General features: G+C 44.5%; 1 protein-coding gene across 1 annotated transcript in view; it reads right to left on the bottom strand.

Annotated features, from left to right (window-relative positions):
- Positions 1–16,759, bottom strand: part of HACL1 (2-hydroxyacyl-CoA lyase 1) — a 97,630-nt gene that overhangs the window by 68,349 nt on the left and 12,522 nt on the right. The window contains exons 2-5 of the mRNA XM_069212094.1: positions 8,391–8,495; positions 4,954–4,994; positions 3,820–3,900; positions 2,744–2,816 (exon numbers count right to left, since the gene is read on the bottom strand). Of these exons, the coding sequence (XP_069068195.1) occupies positions 2,744–2,816; positions 3,820–3,900; positions 4,954–4,994; positions 8,391–8,495 (300 nt within the window). The remainder of the gene's footprint in view (positions 1–2,743; positions 2,817–3,819; positions 3,901–4,953; positions 4,995–8,390; positions 8,496–16,759) is intronic.

Below are 16,759 nucleotides of genomic sequence, written 5' to 3'. Positions count from 1 at the left end.
ACGTCAAAAATTAAATAATGATCTAAATTATTTTTATAAATTGTGTAGAATTTCTCGAGTACTGATTCTTGAATTGTTTTGATGCCGTGTAAATGCTTTACACTTGTTCGAATCTGTAAGTCTGACTGTTCCGACCACAGCTACCCAGGGTTGAACTTTAGGTTTACAAACAAAACCTACGGGTCCTAAAGGGGTTGGTAAGTGTAATACACAGTGAGGTCGCACAGATAGATCATATAATACACCCCATTTCCTCACAACGCTGTCCCAGTGATGTCTGTATTGTTTATAGCTTTGTGAATTGCTGCAGCGCTGCTACCCGCTTGAGAAGGTAGCGCATAGCCCAGTGAGGTCTCCATTGTTTGTTTGTGAATGACTGCAGTGTGGTTACCAGCTTCATAAGGTAGTAAGTAAACTGTGCCAATGGTATCTGTATTGTTTCCGCACCCTCCGGGCCCATCCCTCTGCTTGAAGGGTGGTTCTTTAGATACTCTTTCCACTCTGCAATGCATGGATCTCTCTGGACAGTCTGAGGTGCACTTGAGTATGAAGGAGCTGGCAGGGCCTGGAGACCCCTAGTAGTGCAGGGCTGGTGGGGGGTGGAGTGTACGTTTGACATGAACCAGAGTATGAGGGAGTCGACAAGGCATGGAGATCCCTAGTACTGGAGGGCTGGTGGGGGAACTGAAGTTTGAAATGGCTATAAGGGCGCTGGCATGGCCTGGAGACCCCCATAGTGCAGTGCTACTGGGGGAATGACCTCACCCACTCCTGGAAGAACTGGACATGAGTGATGCGTGTCTGTGTTTCACACACTGCGGGGCACACCGTGTGCATCATTGTGAACGGTGTCAATTATCTTTTATATGGTGTATTTGGTGTTCCCGAGTGAGGTTAGGGGGTCCTGCTGTATCAAAAGGTCTCCAAGTATCCAGAGTATCTGATCCTCTACTCTAGTGCTCATAACTCTGAGACCAGTTTCCAAATCACTAAATTTAGGAACTTCACCAGGCCTCTCTGCGGCCTAGACACATCAGACTGGAAGCTCAGAGACAGACACGTTGCTGTGGTTATTAGGTCTCACCCGAGACAGCGCATGCAGTCGCTCGTGAGATCTTTTGCTTCTTAAAAACACACAAAAACTGCTTACAGCCCGTCCACTTACAGCTGATTGGCTTCATTTTCACTCATCTCCTCGCTTCTTCCTGCTTGGTTAGCGCCTGCCGGTTTCATTTCTTCTTCATGTATTTGCCCCTTCGATAGAGCATGGACGAAGTCTTGATTAATTTGATCATTAGTGTCCTTCTGCTGCTCGTGCTTGCACTGAGGTCCTTTTTAAAATGATGCTCTTCTCCTGTCATTGTTGCTTCCTCCTCAGTTGTTGTTGTTGTTATTTGACTCCTCTCCCCCTGCCTTGGTTGTTGTCTGCACTCCTTCCCCATCCTGTCTGTTGCTATCCTCCCCTTCCTCACCCTACTGTCGTCACTGCTACCCCTGCCCCGCGTCTGTCATTAGTGGCCCCCTACCACCACCCCCATCGCTGCTTGCCCCCACCCCCTACCTCCACTGCTGCTTGTCCCGTGCCCGCCTCCTCCCACTAGAAAAAAAAAGGTGACATGACGCAGCGAGCACTGTCAAAGCCAATAGGTTTCACCTAAGCTCTACTGATTTGTCAGTTTTTGTTGCCGTGTTGGGCAGCAGTGCAGCAAGGTTGAAATTAAAACAAAGTAAGTCCTATGACACCGGGCAAGCTTAGACTCCATCATAGCAATGATTTATTTCTTTTACTTTCCGCCATGTTGTACAGCTGCATAGCACAATCAAGAAATATAGACAAAGCCAGCGCGGGCAAGACCTATTGGCTTTGCTAATGCATTTTTGGTTATATTTTCTACTTGATAGCCTGTTTTTATGATCCTATTACCATTGTCAATTTACTGATGGTTTGCAACTACCATGAGCTTTGTTTAAACACTCATGTTTTTGCACAAAGGCCCAGGTCTTTAATTACTGTTGATGCTAGTCAACTAGAGAGTTCAACTCGAATTTAGTGGAGCCTTTTAGCTCGCACTTCTGAAGGGGTTGCACCTGCCAATCCATTCCACATTCACTAGACATAGCTTAGCTAGTTAATAAGCTTGAGACAAAAATGTGTGCCCTTCCTGGAGAATGGCTTAACCTTTCAGCCACCTGAATTCAAAGTAATGAGCATTATTGAGCTGTGAGAACAACATCATCTGCAATTTGCAGTAGTACAACACTGGGAGACTGCATCAGCAACCTTTATGTAGACGAAAACTTATTATAACTGCGTAAAAACAAGGGCAGGGTGCGCTAAAGTGTAATGAATGAGGAGTGGATGTCACACGGCATGTGGTTAAAGGCTGCTCCAGGATCAATCTGTCAGGAGGGTTGGTCATTATTTCACCAGAATGTGACTGAACAAGGAAGTGAGTGAAAGGATGAATGTATTACTGAATGCCAGGATGTGTGTGGTGTCAATGAGGGCGGATATTTTCCAAGATTGCAAGGGCGTGGCATTTACTTTTGAAAGGCAGCCAAGGAATGGTAAGGCTCCAACAGGATCAGCCTCTCTTAGGAGACAGGAAGAGCAAGACAGAGAGAGGATGAGATGCTGAGCTCTGTGCCCGCTGGATAGGCCGGGAGGGGATACTCCAGCATCATTGGCATTCGTTACAGGCAGAACAGGCTCCACTGGCGGCGACAAACTGCGGCGACTTACCTGAGGGAATTCCTGGAATGCCCCCAATGTCTCCTGGTTTCTATCCGAAGAGCCCCCGATAACCAGCACCGGCCTGAAACAAAAACAAGAGTCACTCTGGAGGCAGGACAAAATAAGAACAAAAGGTGCTTAAAGCCCATAGTATGACCAGCACGGCCGTAGCAACTGATCCTGCAGCTGGAGTTACATGACTCCACCTAGCAAAGTATCTTATGTTTGAGAGTTCTGGAGTTAGATGGCCAATCACCTCTCGACTCTAGAACACCGTGGACAGAATCGACCCACAGACAAGTACTCATTGGCACAAGTGTAAATGAATCTGCACGAACTAGATGTTTATTAATGTTTCTCCCAGAGTACAGGCAAGCCATGAGTAGTTAATAATAGGTATTTGCAGACAATATAAAGATGTGAGGGGAGTGATAGAATAGCTGGACTCAAAAAAGTTAGGTGCGATTCAGTGGGAACTCGAGAAAACATGCAACAGGATGTCAGCTTTGCTGCTGAACATCAAGCTAAACATCTAAGTCAACGACACAAGGTGACCACTGCGGCATCAGTTCGCAGGAATCCTCCATGGTACCTGCACAATCAATATTTTAGACTAAGAACTTTGGGCAGAACTGGAATAAAATTTGATGACTGACTTTGGAACAGTTGGAATCTTATCATTTTGAACATGTGACCTTAAATGTTGGCTTTTACTAGAAGACTTATTTTTCTAGAGCCCCACACAGTAAAGATTATGCTTTCAATGAAGAAATCCAACCTTCCCGTAACAACCTTACTAGTTTAACTGCCTTAAAAACAAAATATTGTTTAAGGGTAAAAATGGTCACATCAGTACTCTAAAATGCACATTTCAAGTCACCTCTCCTTCGTTAAAAACTCTTACATCTATTTAAAGAACTTGTAAACTCTTCGGCGCTCCCATACTAATCCATCTAGTTCTAATTTTGTTTATCATATAAAAATTATCACTACCTACGCAAAGCAGGCATGATCTTCAAATTGACACACAACAAACATTTTTTTTTTTACAAAAATCAAAAGACATGCTGTTTGGCTGATATTACCAACAGTTCTCGTTAGCGTTGGCCATCCCGCTCAGAGCGTTGATGAGGCCGGGGCCAGAGACGACGAGACAGGCGCCAGGTCTATAAAGAAAACAGAGAAGTAAGCATGGGACAAACCAAATACGTTCCAAAGCAGAAGAGTAGAGGATTAACATTAAATAAAGAAGAAAAAAACAGGAGAATGGTTACAATGAAATAAATATCAAAACAAGATGCAAAAAATAAAATATGGAACAGCCAAAAAATGAATGGGCGAATAGGAAGACGATGAAGAAAGTAAAAAGCCTCAAGCAGGAACTGAAGGAGGTGAAAAACTAATCAAGAGGTAAAACAGGGGAAATGAGATGGGTAGAAACAACCCAGCAAGCATCGACACTGGGACAAGTGTTGAAATTAAAGTGTGTGTCAAAACAGCAAAGATGCAGAGGGTCCAAATGAAAAGATTCAGGACAAGAAAGGTGAAGACAGCCGAATCAGAAACAAAGCAAAATAATTATTTAGTCAGTTGTATCTTCCTAGGAACCCAGGACCTTCATGCTGTTCACATGTATTCATGTAGACTCCTGTGTAATAAGGGACATCAAGTGTTTATCATCTACCAAATGTGCTTCAGAGGCACTTCTTAGTCCATAGGTTTATAGAGGTATCCCAGGTTCCGAAAGGCTTCAGAGGCTTCAAAGGTTTCCATGCCGTCCTTAGGTTTTCAAGCGAAGCCTCTGAGTTTATGGTATTTCCAGGTGCACATGCGCTCTGTATCTCCCAGATGTCTACATGCTCTACATGTTACAGGCTAACCAGTGTTCTTAGGAGTTTACTCAGATATAGATATACACAGGAACTTTGAAGGTATCTAAAGAGCTTTGGGGGCATCTTATGGACTTCTAGTTCTTTCAAAAATATGGATTATCCTTGCCAAGTTCATCCTTTTACTGAACGTGCTTAAGAAACTTCAACCATGGTTCCCACATTCTTAGAGCAAGAAGAAGTTTAATCATGGGCGACAGTGCCAAGTTGGGCACCCACATCTCTGGGTTCATGCACACCACCCCCTTCTATGACACTTTATTAAACCAAACCAAGTCTAGTAAGATACACTGCAAAAAACACGAAAAATGTGAACGATTCACAGCTTACCGGCCTGTCAGGTACCCGATAGCAGAAGCAGCATAACACGCCTCCAAGGAAGAATAGAGAAAAAAAATTTTTTTATTTTTTTTTAGAGATTTTCTGTGTTTCATTTGAACTCTTTCTTATACAGCATTACTCCATCTCGAGAGGCAGGGGGCCGAGTGCTCAGCAAGCCCTGCAATCAAGCGCCTTCCCCTCTTCGGCTCTACAGGGCTGTGAAATGGCCAATGGACAGCACACCACATTCTAAGGACTTATGTCAGCGAGCAGAAGACAACTCGCAGAGTGGAAAGTCAGAAACTCAACTCCAGGTCGTGCCAGTGAAAGTACTACAGAGGAACCCAAGACACCGACATGCACACCACACTCACCTGTGCAAGAAAATGGCAACACGCATCCCCATCTGGGTACACTGATGTGGGCTTGAGATTAGTAGCATGACCAACCACCCCGTGGAAAACACCATGGAGATGTCTCACAGCTACACATTAACATTAAGGGGACGTCTAAGCCTTGTTGTGTTAACCCGCACGCAGCAAGGCAGCCTGGGTGAGTGTGGTCAGTCGAACTGTAAGCCACAGAAGGCCTAACACTTATAGCGGTTACTCAACCCAGGCCCAGCTCCATGGATGGAGCCCACACAAAGGGCTTAATGTAATCCCCTCTCCTCATGCAACAGGTCAGAAGTAATGAAGCAAATGTTAACAAAACAAAATTCAATTTAGCAAGAAAGTTTTTAAATAATAAAGCCGTTTGCAGGGGTTTTTCTCCAACTCACTTCTCACCAGCAAACCCTTCTCCTGACCCTCTCTCGTGGTCGACTCGCGCGCGGCCCCATCACCCTCATCACTGGTGACCCACCTTATCCTTGAGTCTGTCTGTTGTGCTCAAAGGACAAAAGAACCCTGATGCATCCCTATGTGACCAAAGTCTGGCTGATTGGAGGCTGTAGGTGTAGACTTAGAGGGCCATCTTTACCGGTATCCTATGCCTGTACAGCAGTCACAGCAGCTATGCACGCTTCCTTTAGGGAAAACTGGTCGCAATGAAAAAATATGATTGCTTTATTTGAAAGCAATCACAGACGTGGTGGTCCGCCGACCCCAGCAGCCCATCATCCCTGCGATTTCTGCAATTCCCAATGGGTCGCAAACCGAGACCTACCTCATTAATATGCATGAGGTAGATCTATTTGTGTTCCACTGGAAATTGGAGAAAGTGTAAAACACACTTTCGTACATTAGTGTTTGTGATTACCAAATAGCGATTCGCAATTTGATAATTGCAAACACAAAATTTCATACATCTAGCCCAAAGACGCAGCCTACGCCAGCTGGAGTTGGCTGTTAAATGAGTGTGCCAGAGCCTTAAAATGGAAAGTAACCCTGAAGGGCAATACTCCTGCTGTGCTCTTGAATTGGCCTCGTGCTGCTTATTCACTTTCCCCACCTGAGACGCTGTCATCCCGCCACTGGAGATCACAACCTGTTGAGCACAATCACCTCCAGAGACCCACATTAGCATCCCCAGTTCTCTCAAAGCAGTTCAGAGTTCTTGGGGAAGAAGCACTCTTCATATTTCTAGATAAAAACACATAAGCCAGAGAAGCTGGTTACTCTAAAACTGCTTGAGAGAAGCACATGATGCTTAATAAACCCACCATAAACATATAAGTAGGTCTCCAGCATCAGGACCCCTGTGGCAAAGGTAGGATCTTCTTAAGCACTGACTCACCAGTGAAGGCTGGACTCATAACTGAATCTGAACAGCCACGATCCTGTGTCCAAAATCAGTACTCAGACTAAACTATGAAATTTAGGACACACAGATTCACTCCCAACAAAAGGACATTTTTTTTTCTTTCAAAGCAGAAAGATGGACCTGTCTCTGCAGCTAATCGTGAGAGCTCAGGCCTTCCTCGGGTCACTGTGCACAAACAAACAGCTGCAGGGCACACTAAGAGGCACAGAAAGAAACCCTGGCCTCCAAGAAGTTCCTCGTTTCCATTTGCCGGGGCACATTCTGCTGCATTACAGGAATGTTCCTTACTATGCGCGTTATGTGCGGGCGAGGAACTTGCGTACATTTGATTCTCTTTGTTCCAAGCTGCGAGAGCCAGGATTGACTCTGGGGCTACAGCAATGCAGCCAGGGGCCTTCTTTGCAAGCACACATTCTCCATGGTTTAGGTGACTGTATCATCAGTATGGCCAGGCATAGTGGGGTATTTGTCATCAGCGTCAAAGAGCTGATTCTACGGATTTTCATTGTTGAGGTAAAGTGCAGCTGGTGAAAACCATCCCCTGCAACTAACCTCCGGACCGTCCGACCATTGCTCTTCATTTGAGTTTCCAACATGTAATGGGGGCTTCGGAGTGGAGCTTCTTACCACACAGCCCAATGAGCTGGACTTTGGCAGCATTCATCAGCACGGCCATTGTTGCAGGGCTTCCGAGTGAAGACTTCAAGCTTTAGGCAACCACACTTGATCTGGTGCCATTCGGCGTGAAGGGGGCTATTGTATTCCTGCACCTCTTGGAAATATATTTCTGTGATTTTAAATTTACTGCCATCTAGTATTTTCTTTCATCTTTCCCTCACCCTATTGTGGCCCCATTTAAGCCATATATCCCTGTCTTTTTGACAGATGTGCAGATAATCATACTCATTTCTTTTTTCATAATTTAAACCCATCTATCTTCCCACCATTTAATTTAAATAAACCTTTTTAGTCCACACATCACAACTCTTTCTCCTCTGCTCCTGCTATGAGAAGCCTTGAGCTCGGCCCCAGCGCCTAGAGAGAGAGCAGCCCGGCAGCCTTCTCTAGGCACCCCTCTATCCAGCAGTGATCATTCAGAAGCAGACTAACTCTTGGTACAATTAAAGTCTAGGCTTCACATTTTCAATCTGGAGAGAAGGATCCCCTGCACAGGGACTATCAGACTCACACAGCCTGTGGTCTCTTATGTAACCCTGGTAAGGAGGAACTTTTTGGTGCAAACCCTTAGATCTGGAACTCGTTCCAGTCTAGGAAGACACCCAACCTCAAAACCGGTTTAAAGGTTGACGATCACTTTGATTGAATGTACCCAAGAAAGGTTTGAGACCGGTACACCACACATATATATATATCTACACACACACACACACACACACATATACACACACACACACACACACACACACCCCTCAACCCACATAGCCACTCAGTAGGTCAATACAAAATGTGGGCGTTTCTGTGTATGGAGATGGAGGGGCTCATCAAACTCTGCTGAAAGCCTGCTGGCAAGGATACAACGTATTTTTAATATTGCAGCTTAGGGAGGCATCTCCTTCATTCAATGTGAGAGGGTTTGTAACTCATCTGTTCGTGTGCTGGGAGAGACTACCAACCATGGGTGAGACTGATCATATGTTGGGGGCAAGGGGGCTGGTACTCACCGCCTGCTCGTTCCTCATTCCCACATACTTGATCCCAGCCACTTGGGCAGCGACGGCCACTTCAATAATGGGAATGCCGACGATTCCGAACATGTACTCCACTTTCTGAAAAAAAGGAACATATATTTATCGTTTATTATTTTAGTCTCCAGGGCCAATCGGCCAGGTCCTAGTGAGTCAGTGCAAAATGTGGCACCTTAAAGACTTTACGACGCATCTTCCCCCACCTCGGATTTCCACACAAGGTGCAAGCTACTATCTCACTTGTACTATTCAAACTGTATTATGCCAATAGCCTCTACCATGGATCATCTCTATCTGTTATGAAAAAACTACAACGTATCCAGAATTCCGCAGCCAGGCTACTACTACATGTAAAGCCGCAAGCCCACATCTCCCCTGCCTTGAGAGCACTACACTGGTTACCCGTTGCCAGAAGATGCACTTTCAAGCTGCTTTGTATCTCCCACAAAGCTATACATGGAATAGGACCGCTTTTTATCAGAAAGAAAATTACCAAATACATCCAACAAAGAACCCTCCGCTCAAGACTGGCACCCCGCCTTAGAACACCACCATACAAGAAAAGACTATAGGTGGTACATCCTTCTCCGTCCAAGCAGCCAAACTATGGAATTCATTACCCCCAACTATAAGAGCCACAGATAACTTTCTTGTCTTCAGAAAACTACTCAAGAGTTGGCACTTTCCTTCATAACCACCTTTTCAAACAACTGTGAACTGCATATGCCTATGTGGATAAATATTTTTTTCAGATTATATGTATATTTCTATTTATTTATAGTTTCTTTGGGAAATATGTATTGCTACTGTCATAACAATAAAATACACACACACTCTTTAAACCTGTCTGACTAAGTATTTTTTTTTACCCATGATTCTAATTATGTATTGTATGTGCATATTTGTGTGTATTCAGGTGTGTGTGTATATATATATATATATATATATATATATATATATATATATATATATATATATATATATATATATGTATATGTTGTTTCTGTGCTTGGCATGTTCGTGGATCATTGCATGGCTCCTGGTTTTGGGTTGTTATACTAGATATCTATGAATTCCTGCTCTCATCTTATCACACTTATCTACTCATCACTCTTATGTCATGTCTCTATCAAACTATCCTCCATTCTCACTCTGACTCATCCCAAATCCCTTCTACCACTTTCATCTCCTAAATATCTCTGCCTAAGCTCTTCCCTCCACCTCCACATCTAACTCACCAAACCTCACTCTACCTCTGTGACCTCCCACACAACCCTACTAAATTCTCCTGCATTCATCTCACCCTGCTACCATGCTCTCCCTAACCCTTCCACATACTCTTCCCCCTCCGCCCCCCTTTATTCATCCCAAGCCTTTGGGTTGAGTAAATTAAGGATATACTCCCAATTAACACTTCTGGATTTCTTTCCTCCTCCACCGCTCCATTACTCCAGTCAATCTAACTAACAAACTCTCATATCCGCGGCTCAAATTAACTCATAATAATACTAAAACTGTACTCATTATTAAACAATACTAATCCATCACTAATTCTTGCTGGGTTCCAGAGTAGCGTGCTACTCATCGAAAAGCGCTTTAATGCCTCGTCAGGGGTAGTAAGCGCTATATAAATACGATTACAATACAATACAATACAATGACCCTAAGTCCCCTACTAGAGCTGAGATCAGTCCAGGGGAAGTTTGCAGCCTCTTTTTGATTTCTGATCCAAGGAATAGCTTGGAATTAGGAAGCCACTTATTCAGGGAGGGGGAAGGGAAAAATAACAGTATTTAGCACCACCCAATGAGGTTACCAAAAGGAACAGCCAGGTTGCTCAGTTTCAGTATTCCAAAACGTGTTTAAGAGAACAGCAGAGTCTCAAAGTGTTCGGACCTGGAATAAAGAGCCTGTTTGACGCCCTCCATCCTGTCCCTGCCCCGGACTCAAACCACAAATCATATCTTATGGTTCTACGACCCCTGAACCTCAGGTGCCAAATGCTGGTGTTGGAAAGTGGGTGCTGTTGGGTAGAGGAGCGTGGAGCTAGGATCACTGGGTAGATATGAAGGCATAGCCTGGTTAAACAGCACAAGTAATGCAAATATTTAGCTACACAGAAGCTTTGTTTATGGCCTTAAGCAATGTCCCACAACACAGGTTAACAAATGTATATAGACTGTAACATTAACACAGTACATGCTATTTTGAGGGAGTTTCTTCATGGAGCCACCACAGTATGTCCGAGTAGACCCTGTCCACCTGCGCGCACACCCTACTAGCTCTGTCCTCAGAGTTCACCCCGTCCAGACACTAAACAGAATAGGGAACACAGCAGGCAGGTTTTACAAGTAACAAACCTGCATCAAACTTCAGGTTTTATCACTGTTGAAAATGCAACTGCATCATTATCATGAGCTGCTCTTCGCAAAGTATTTTTCAGTCTAGTTGTGGGTCAGGTCCACGAGCAGTTAGAGGTCCTCAGCCTTAATTCTTAGTCTCTGACAAATACATTTCATTATTCTAAATTTATTATACAAGAGGCCAGAAAACATACTATCCAGTTTTCAGATCACACATACTGCTACATGACTCCATATTGATCCCAACAAACCCAAGAGATAGTGTCAGGCCTGAATCGGATCACCTAGTCGAGTCCTAAAACACCCTTTCCATAATCTGCTTCCACTCCAACCAGAGCCTCATGCATGGAGCAGGGAGACATTCAAACCAATACAGTAACATCAACACAAACCTCAACACGCGGATACTTCACACTTCAACATCGAATATTTCAGCACCTCCGACAAAAATGGATCATGCCATTTTGCGTCTTAAGTCATGCCAGTCTTCACAAATTCCTAAGCCGCTGGTCACTTTAGGTTCTCATGGAGAGCGTCATAGTTGTGGGTTTACCCAACAGAGGGTCTCCGTGAGGAAGGGGAAATTCTGTTGCCCCACTCTAACGTAACTGTGGATGATGTGGTGAGCAGGCGGAAGGTTTTTCCTACAGTAGTGTTCTGTGGGGCCTTATTTTACAACCTTCCAACCCAACTCAAGTGAGGGAAAGTTAAGTGACCGTTTTTACTGTAGGATACCCTCCTTATGAGGCATCCATGTCAAGCTAGAAGAGAACTCACTCTCCAATACAGACTACAAGGAATGGTGTATGCTGCAGGAGCTTCGACCTGAAACAAGTGTCGCTGGCAGGGGTGTCACTATTCACACAGCAGGGAGAACACCCCGCTCAAACTGACGCAAGGACCCCAGACTTAGGGTGCCAGAGATCTCCTGGGTCTTTCTTCACAATGGAACTTGAACCCCTGATACATTTTACACTGGCTATGCTTTATGACGTTAGAGAGTTAAAGTTATTAGAAATAAACAATTCAATGTGGTCATCTTTTTGTGCTCCCCTGATCCTTAGACAGACCTTCAACACCTAACTCAGAGGAATATAAGAGAGTGATGGTTGGAATGACTGAATTCATCTGAGCCTCTAGTTATTACTCAAAGCTGCATCTCAATCCATCACTATTCTGCCCACAATGCTACCTTAGGCAGGAACTAGCCGTATGCAAACGAGCCTTCGTTTCTCCCCAGTAGGAAAATTCCAGCCCAAACCGCTAGGCCAGTTTCCCTCTAAACCGGAACACAGCAACACCAGTCTGGTTTCAGACTATTTGGGTCTCGTCAGTAGAGTGCAGTTTAAATCCTACGGCACAGTGAACTAGAGACCCACGTCTGGGCATACCACTCGCACTTACGAAAAATGAAAAAGTGATTGGTAAAATGCTTGAATTAGTCTCAGCCTCTGGTAATTTCTTGGGTCTGCATCAAAGTCCATTGTTTTGTTGCCTGCTCGGTCACTGGTTTGGGGTTGCTAGAGGTCCCTTCTGGAGGAGGCCTCGCCCACAGCTCGGAATGGACTGTTCCCATAAAGCAGGTCTTTGTCTACAGCGGCATGATGGTCGGAAAAAAATGGACTAGAATGTGGCCAGCAATTACAGCTCATGCAGACCAGTGCCCGTGCTCATGCAGGCTATCAAGGCAAACCACCAGAGCCCACACAGGCCACCTGTGTCACAGCCTCAGGCAAGCCCCTGTCCCTAACACAGTCCACGCATGCCTGCATCTTGCTCAGGCACCTGTGTCTACTCCTCAAACCAGAGGCCACCTGTGGCAGCTCCTCATGTAGGCCACAAGCACTTCTTGGGGCAAGGCACCAGTACCAGCTCTCCATACTAACCACTAGCTCCTGCATCCCTCTGTGGGTGCACCACATGCAGGCCACCAGTGCCCACTCCTCATGAAGGCCGGCAGCAGTGCCCACTCCTCATGCAAGGCTGCACTCAGATGCTATCAAATAAAATCACTAAGAAAAAAGCACGAGTGGACCGCATCGAAGGAAGCTCCAACAGCTGGAAGGAAATCAATTCAGTCGTCAAGGATTTCTACTCGCCCTCAGCCACTGTCAACAACATCACTGACTCCCAACAACTCTGCGACAACCTACCCAACTTCTTCCAAGCAAAACTGCAAACATCTACATCAATTTTGTACACCACCCAACTCCAGAGAACTCATTGCTAACCTACCCATCACCAATCAAGATGGCCACCTGACCGAATGAACAATTGTTGCCAGAAACAACAGCAGCAATTGTGCAAACCATCCACTCAGGGGCCCAAACTGACCCATGCCCCACCACCACTACAACCAAGGACATCACCAATCAGCACCACCCTGACCCACATCATCAGCACCTCAATCACATCTACCACCTTCCCAGATGCAAGAAAACTTGCAGAAATCATCAGCCTCCTCAAAATATACACAGCAGACTTGAATCAACTTAGCAACTTTCAACCCATCTCCCTGCACCCCATCCAGCCAAAGTGATTAAGCAGGTCATAAACTCACAGCTCACCTTGAGCTTCACATCTTCTAAACAACACTAAATCAGGATTCAGAAAGAACCACAGCACTGAAATAGCACTTATTATGGCCAGTGATGACATTCAAATTGTCCTGGAATGAGGACAAACCGGCTCGACCTCTCCGCGGCCTTCAACGCAGTCTCCCACAACACACTCATCAGAACACTCCAATAGATTGGCATACAGGGATACACTCTCAAACTGATCTGTTCCATCCTCATGGAAAGAAACCAAAGGGGCAAGCTGTCACCCTTCACATCAGAGACCAAGAAATTGATACGTGGAATCCCACAGACATCATCCTTAAGCCCCAGCTTTTTCAACACATACATGACACAGCTCACCAACATCATTCGATCACAGGATAGCACCGTCATCTCCTATGCTGATGACACCCAACTCATCCTCTTTCTGACAGAAAAGACAACCACCACCAAAACCAGCTTCACCTACTGCATGACCATGGTAGTAGACTGTAGGCAATCCACCTGCCTGAAGCTCCACGCAGACAAGATGGAAGTACTAGTCTTTGGCAGCAAGACCTCCACATCGGACGTGGGGGCTGCCGAAGCTAAGAGCAACACCCAGACCAACAGACCAAGAAAGAAATCTAGGGATCATTCTAGATGACAAGCTGAATGTGACAGCTCAACTAGACACAGAGAGCATCTCCTGCTTCCAGATCCTATGCATGCTGCAAAACATCTTCAAATAGAACTCCAGATGGACCATTATGCAAGCCCTCATCACCAGCAGGCTGGACTACACCAACACTCTATGCCAGAATCTCAACACACTTCTCACTCAGACTCCAGACCATCCAGAATATCACTGCAAGACTCATACTTGATCTCCCACTCACTCCCACATTACACAGTACCACAGAGAGCTTCACTAGCTCCCCATGCACAAGCGCAAGCAGTTCAAATTCTCACGCACACATATAAAGTCTTACACAATACAGCACCACAATACCTGAACAGCCACATACACTTTCACCAACTCACCAGACCCCTCATTCTCACACTCTCACTATCCACAAAAGCAAAACAGGAGGTCACTTATGCTCCTACATCTCACCCAAGATATGGAACAACCTCGCTCCACACACCAGATGCTCCTCCTCACTTCTGAGTTCCACAAGAAGCTTAGGACCTGGCTCTTCGTATGAGCACCTTGAGGACCACAACCCTACACATCTGCTCCAGCGCCTGGATACCTTCTTGGCTGATTAGTGTGCTATACAAATAAACATGACATTACCATTGCCCACTCCACATGCAGGCCACTCACAAATTCAGAGATGTACAAATAACCACCACTCCTAAGCACCATACCTAGTGTCCATTTCAAAATACATAGATTACCCATTTTCACTCTTTATATTTTACTATATGAATTGCTGTACACCCGGTACACAATGAAAACCCATTGTACTGTGCAGTTGAGTTATAGGTTCTGGGTACCTCTGGTTCTTGGAAATCTTCCAAATCCTACATATCCCAGGAACCAGAGGGGTCCAGTGGACATAAATCAGCCATTGTGACAAGAAGTAACAAAAATGTTGTCAAAACGGTCGGTTTTTGTTACTCATTTTAAATATTTTCTTTTATTTCAACAGTTAGTTTCTTTGGGAAAACCTTGAGGGATTTACACAAATGACCCCTTTCTGAATTCAGAATTGTGTCTACTTTTCATAAATCCATAGTTTTCCAGGAACACCCACCGATTTTACCTAGGTTTCCACCACAAAATGGGAGTAAGCTGAAAAACAAAACATTTAGGACAAATTCCTCTTTGAAAAATGCCAAAATCTGGAGAAAAAAAAAAAGTGTTTCTGATTCAGCACTGCATGTTCCTGAAAGCTGAGAAAATGGTGAACCTTTTGATGATGCCATTTTTGGGAAATAAAACAGATACTTTTTTTGTGGAGCATTTTCTCCCCAAAAAATAAATGTTGCTGTATTTTGCCTGTTATCTCTGTCCCCTCCAGGGGAATCCACAAAATCTGGGTACTTTCAGATTCTGCAGGACGTTGGAAAAAAAAAAAAAGCACGTACATTTGGAGTGGAAACCTTATGTGGAAAAAACATTACAGAGGCCTAAACGTGAACTACCCCCAATAGCCATGAAAAAGCTTAGCATTTTAGGAGGAAAAGGCTTAACAGCGAAGGGGTTAAGAGTGTTTAACAAGATTTATCACTTTGCAAACCCTCTATCCCCATGGTTTATCAGAATGGATAACTTACACCAAAACATCTGCCTAATGAGGAAAACTGATTTCTGAAGAAAGATTCCACATTATTACATAGAGTAGATTCCCCGTAACATAAAAAAAACTTCCTACAGATTTTAACTCAGTGCAATAATAATCCACCCTTAAATGCTTATTGGTTTTAACATTCTTTTCACAATCAATATGTCAGGCCTACTGCTTTTTTTTAAATATCTTTTTATTATAAGTACACAAGAAAACAAACTCTTGCGGCACTGCATCTCATTCAACGCAAAATGTGCTTCCCTCTCTGCCCTAGAACACCTCCCCCTAACCCACCCCAATACCCTCACAGGGTCTCTGTGGATGGCTAAAGTTCTTGGCACTGGGAAGTCCTTCCGATGATCTCCAATGTGTGCTGCTTTTGATATAACGTTTCATAATACACAGATTAGACATACAGCCTTGATCACTGACTTCTCACCATAACAAAGGAGCTGCATCCCAGCCGGGGTGGTAGAGAAGCAAGGAAAGGGGCACTTGGAGGGCATGGGCTCAGTGTCCATTGGGGAGGCTGTTGTAATGCATATTTGCTATCTCCACCGGTGGACAGGATGTGACTAGGGTGGCTTAGAGGTTAGAAAGAAGCATGGCTCAGTGGTTAAGAAGTGTTTTAGGCATGACCCAATGCTTAAATCAGCATGTGGCCTAGTAGTCACAGTGAGAAGTGGATTAGTGGTCAACTAGCCTGCTTAAGTTCAGATGTGACCTCGTGGTTGAGTCATGGTCTTGTAGTTTGGCAAACTTGTAGGCCACCTGAATTGTAGTGATATTATAAATAATTGTTAATTTGAGATTAGGTGTGGTCATTAATTAATTTTGATTGTAGGCTAGTAAATTGAGATGTATATAATATTACCGGTCAAGTTGTCAGTTCTGGAACCACAAATCTGCGAGTATCAATCCCAACCTCTCCTTTTGACCAAACTGTGCGAATTGAAGCAAAAACCTTTCTACCTTTGTTTCAGGAACCTTAAATAACAAGCATTTGCAATGCAATAGGTCTAGCATTTGCTTGAGTTACAGCTACTGGCGTTGTGAATTGATAACAGGACTTTTCTTGCACCATAAATTGGTCAACATGCTTCCTAATTTAGTCTTTTACTGCCACATAATTCCTGTTCCTGTGT

This window comes from Pleurodeles waltl, chromosome 10 (assembly GCF_031143425.1).
Source record: "Pleurodeles waltl isolate 20211129_DDA chromosome 10, aPleWal1.hap1.20221129, whole genome shotgun sequence".
Taxonomy (NCBI): Eukaryota; Metazoa; Chordata; class Amphibia; order Caudata; family Salamandridae; genus Pleurodeles; species Pleurodeles waltl.
Note: the sequence above shows the minus strand (reverse complement) of the source record. Positions and strands in the feature narration are given on the sequence as shown.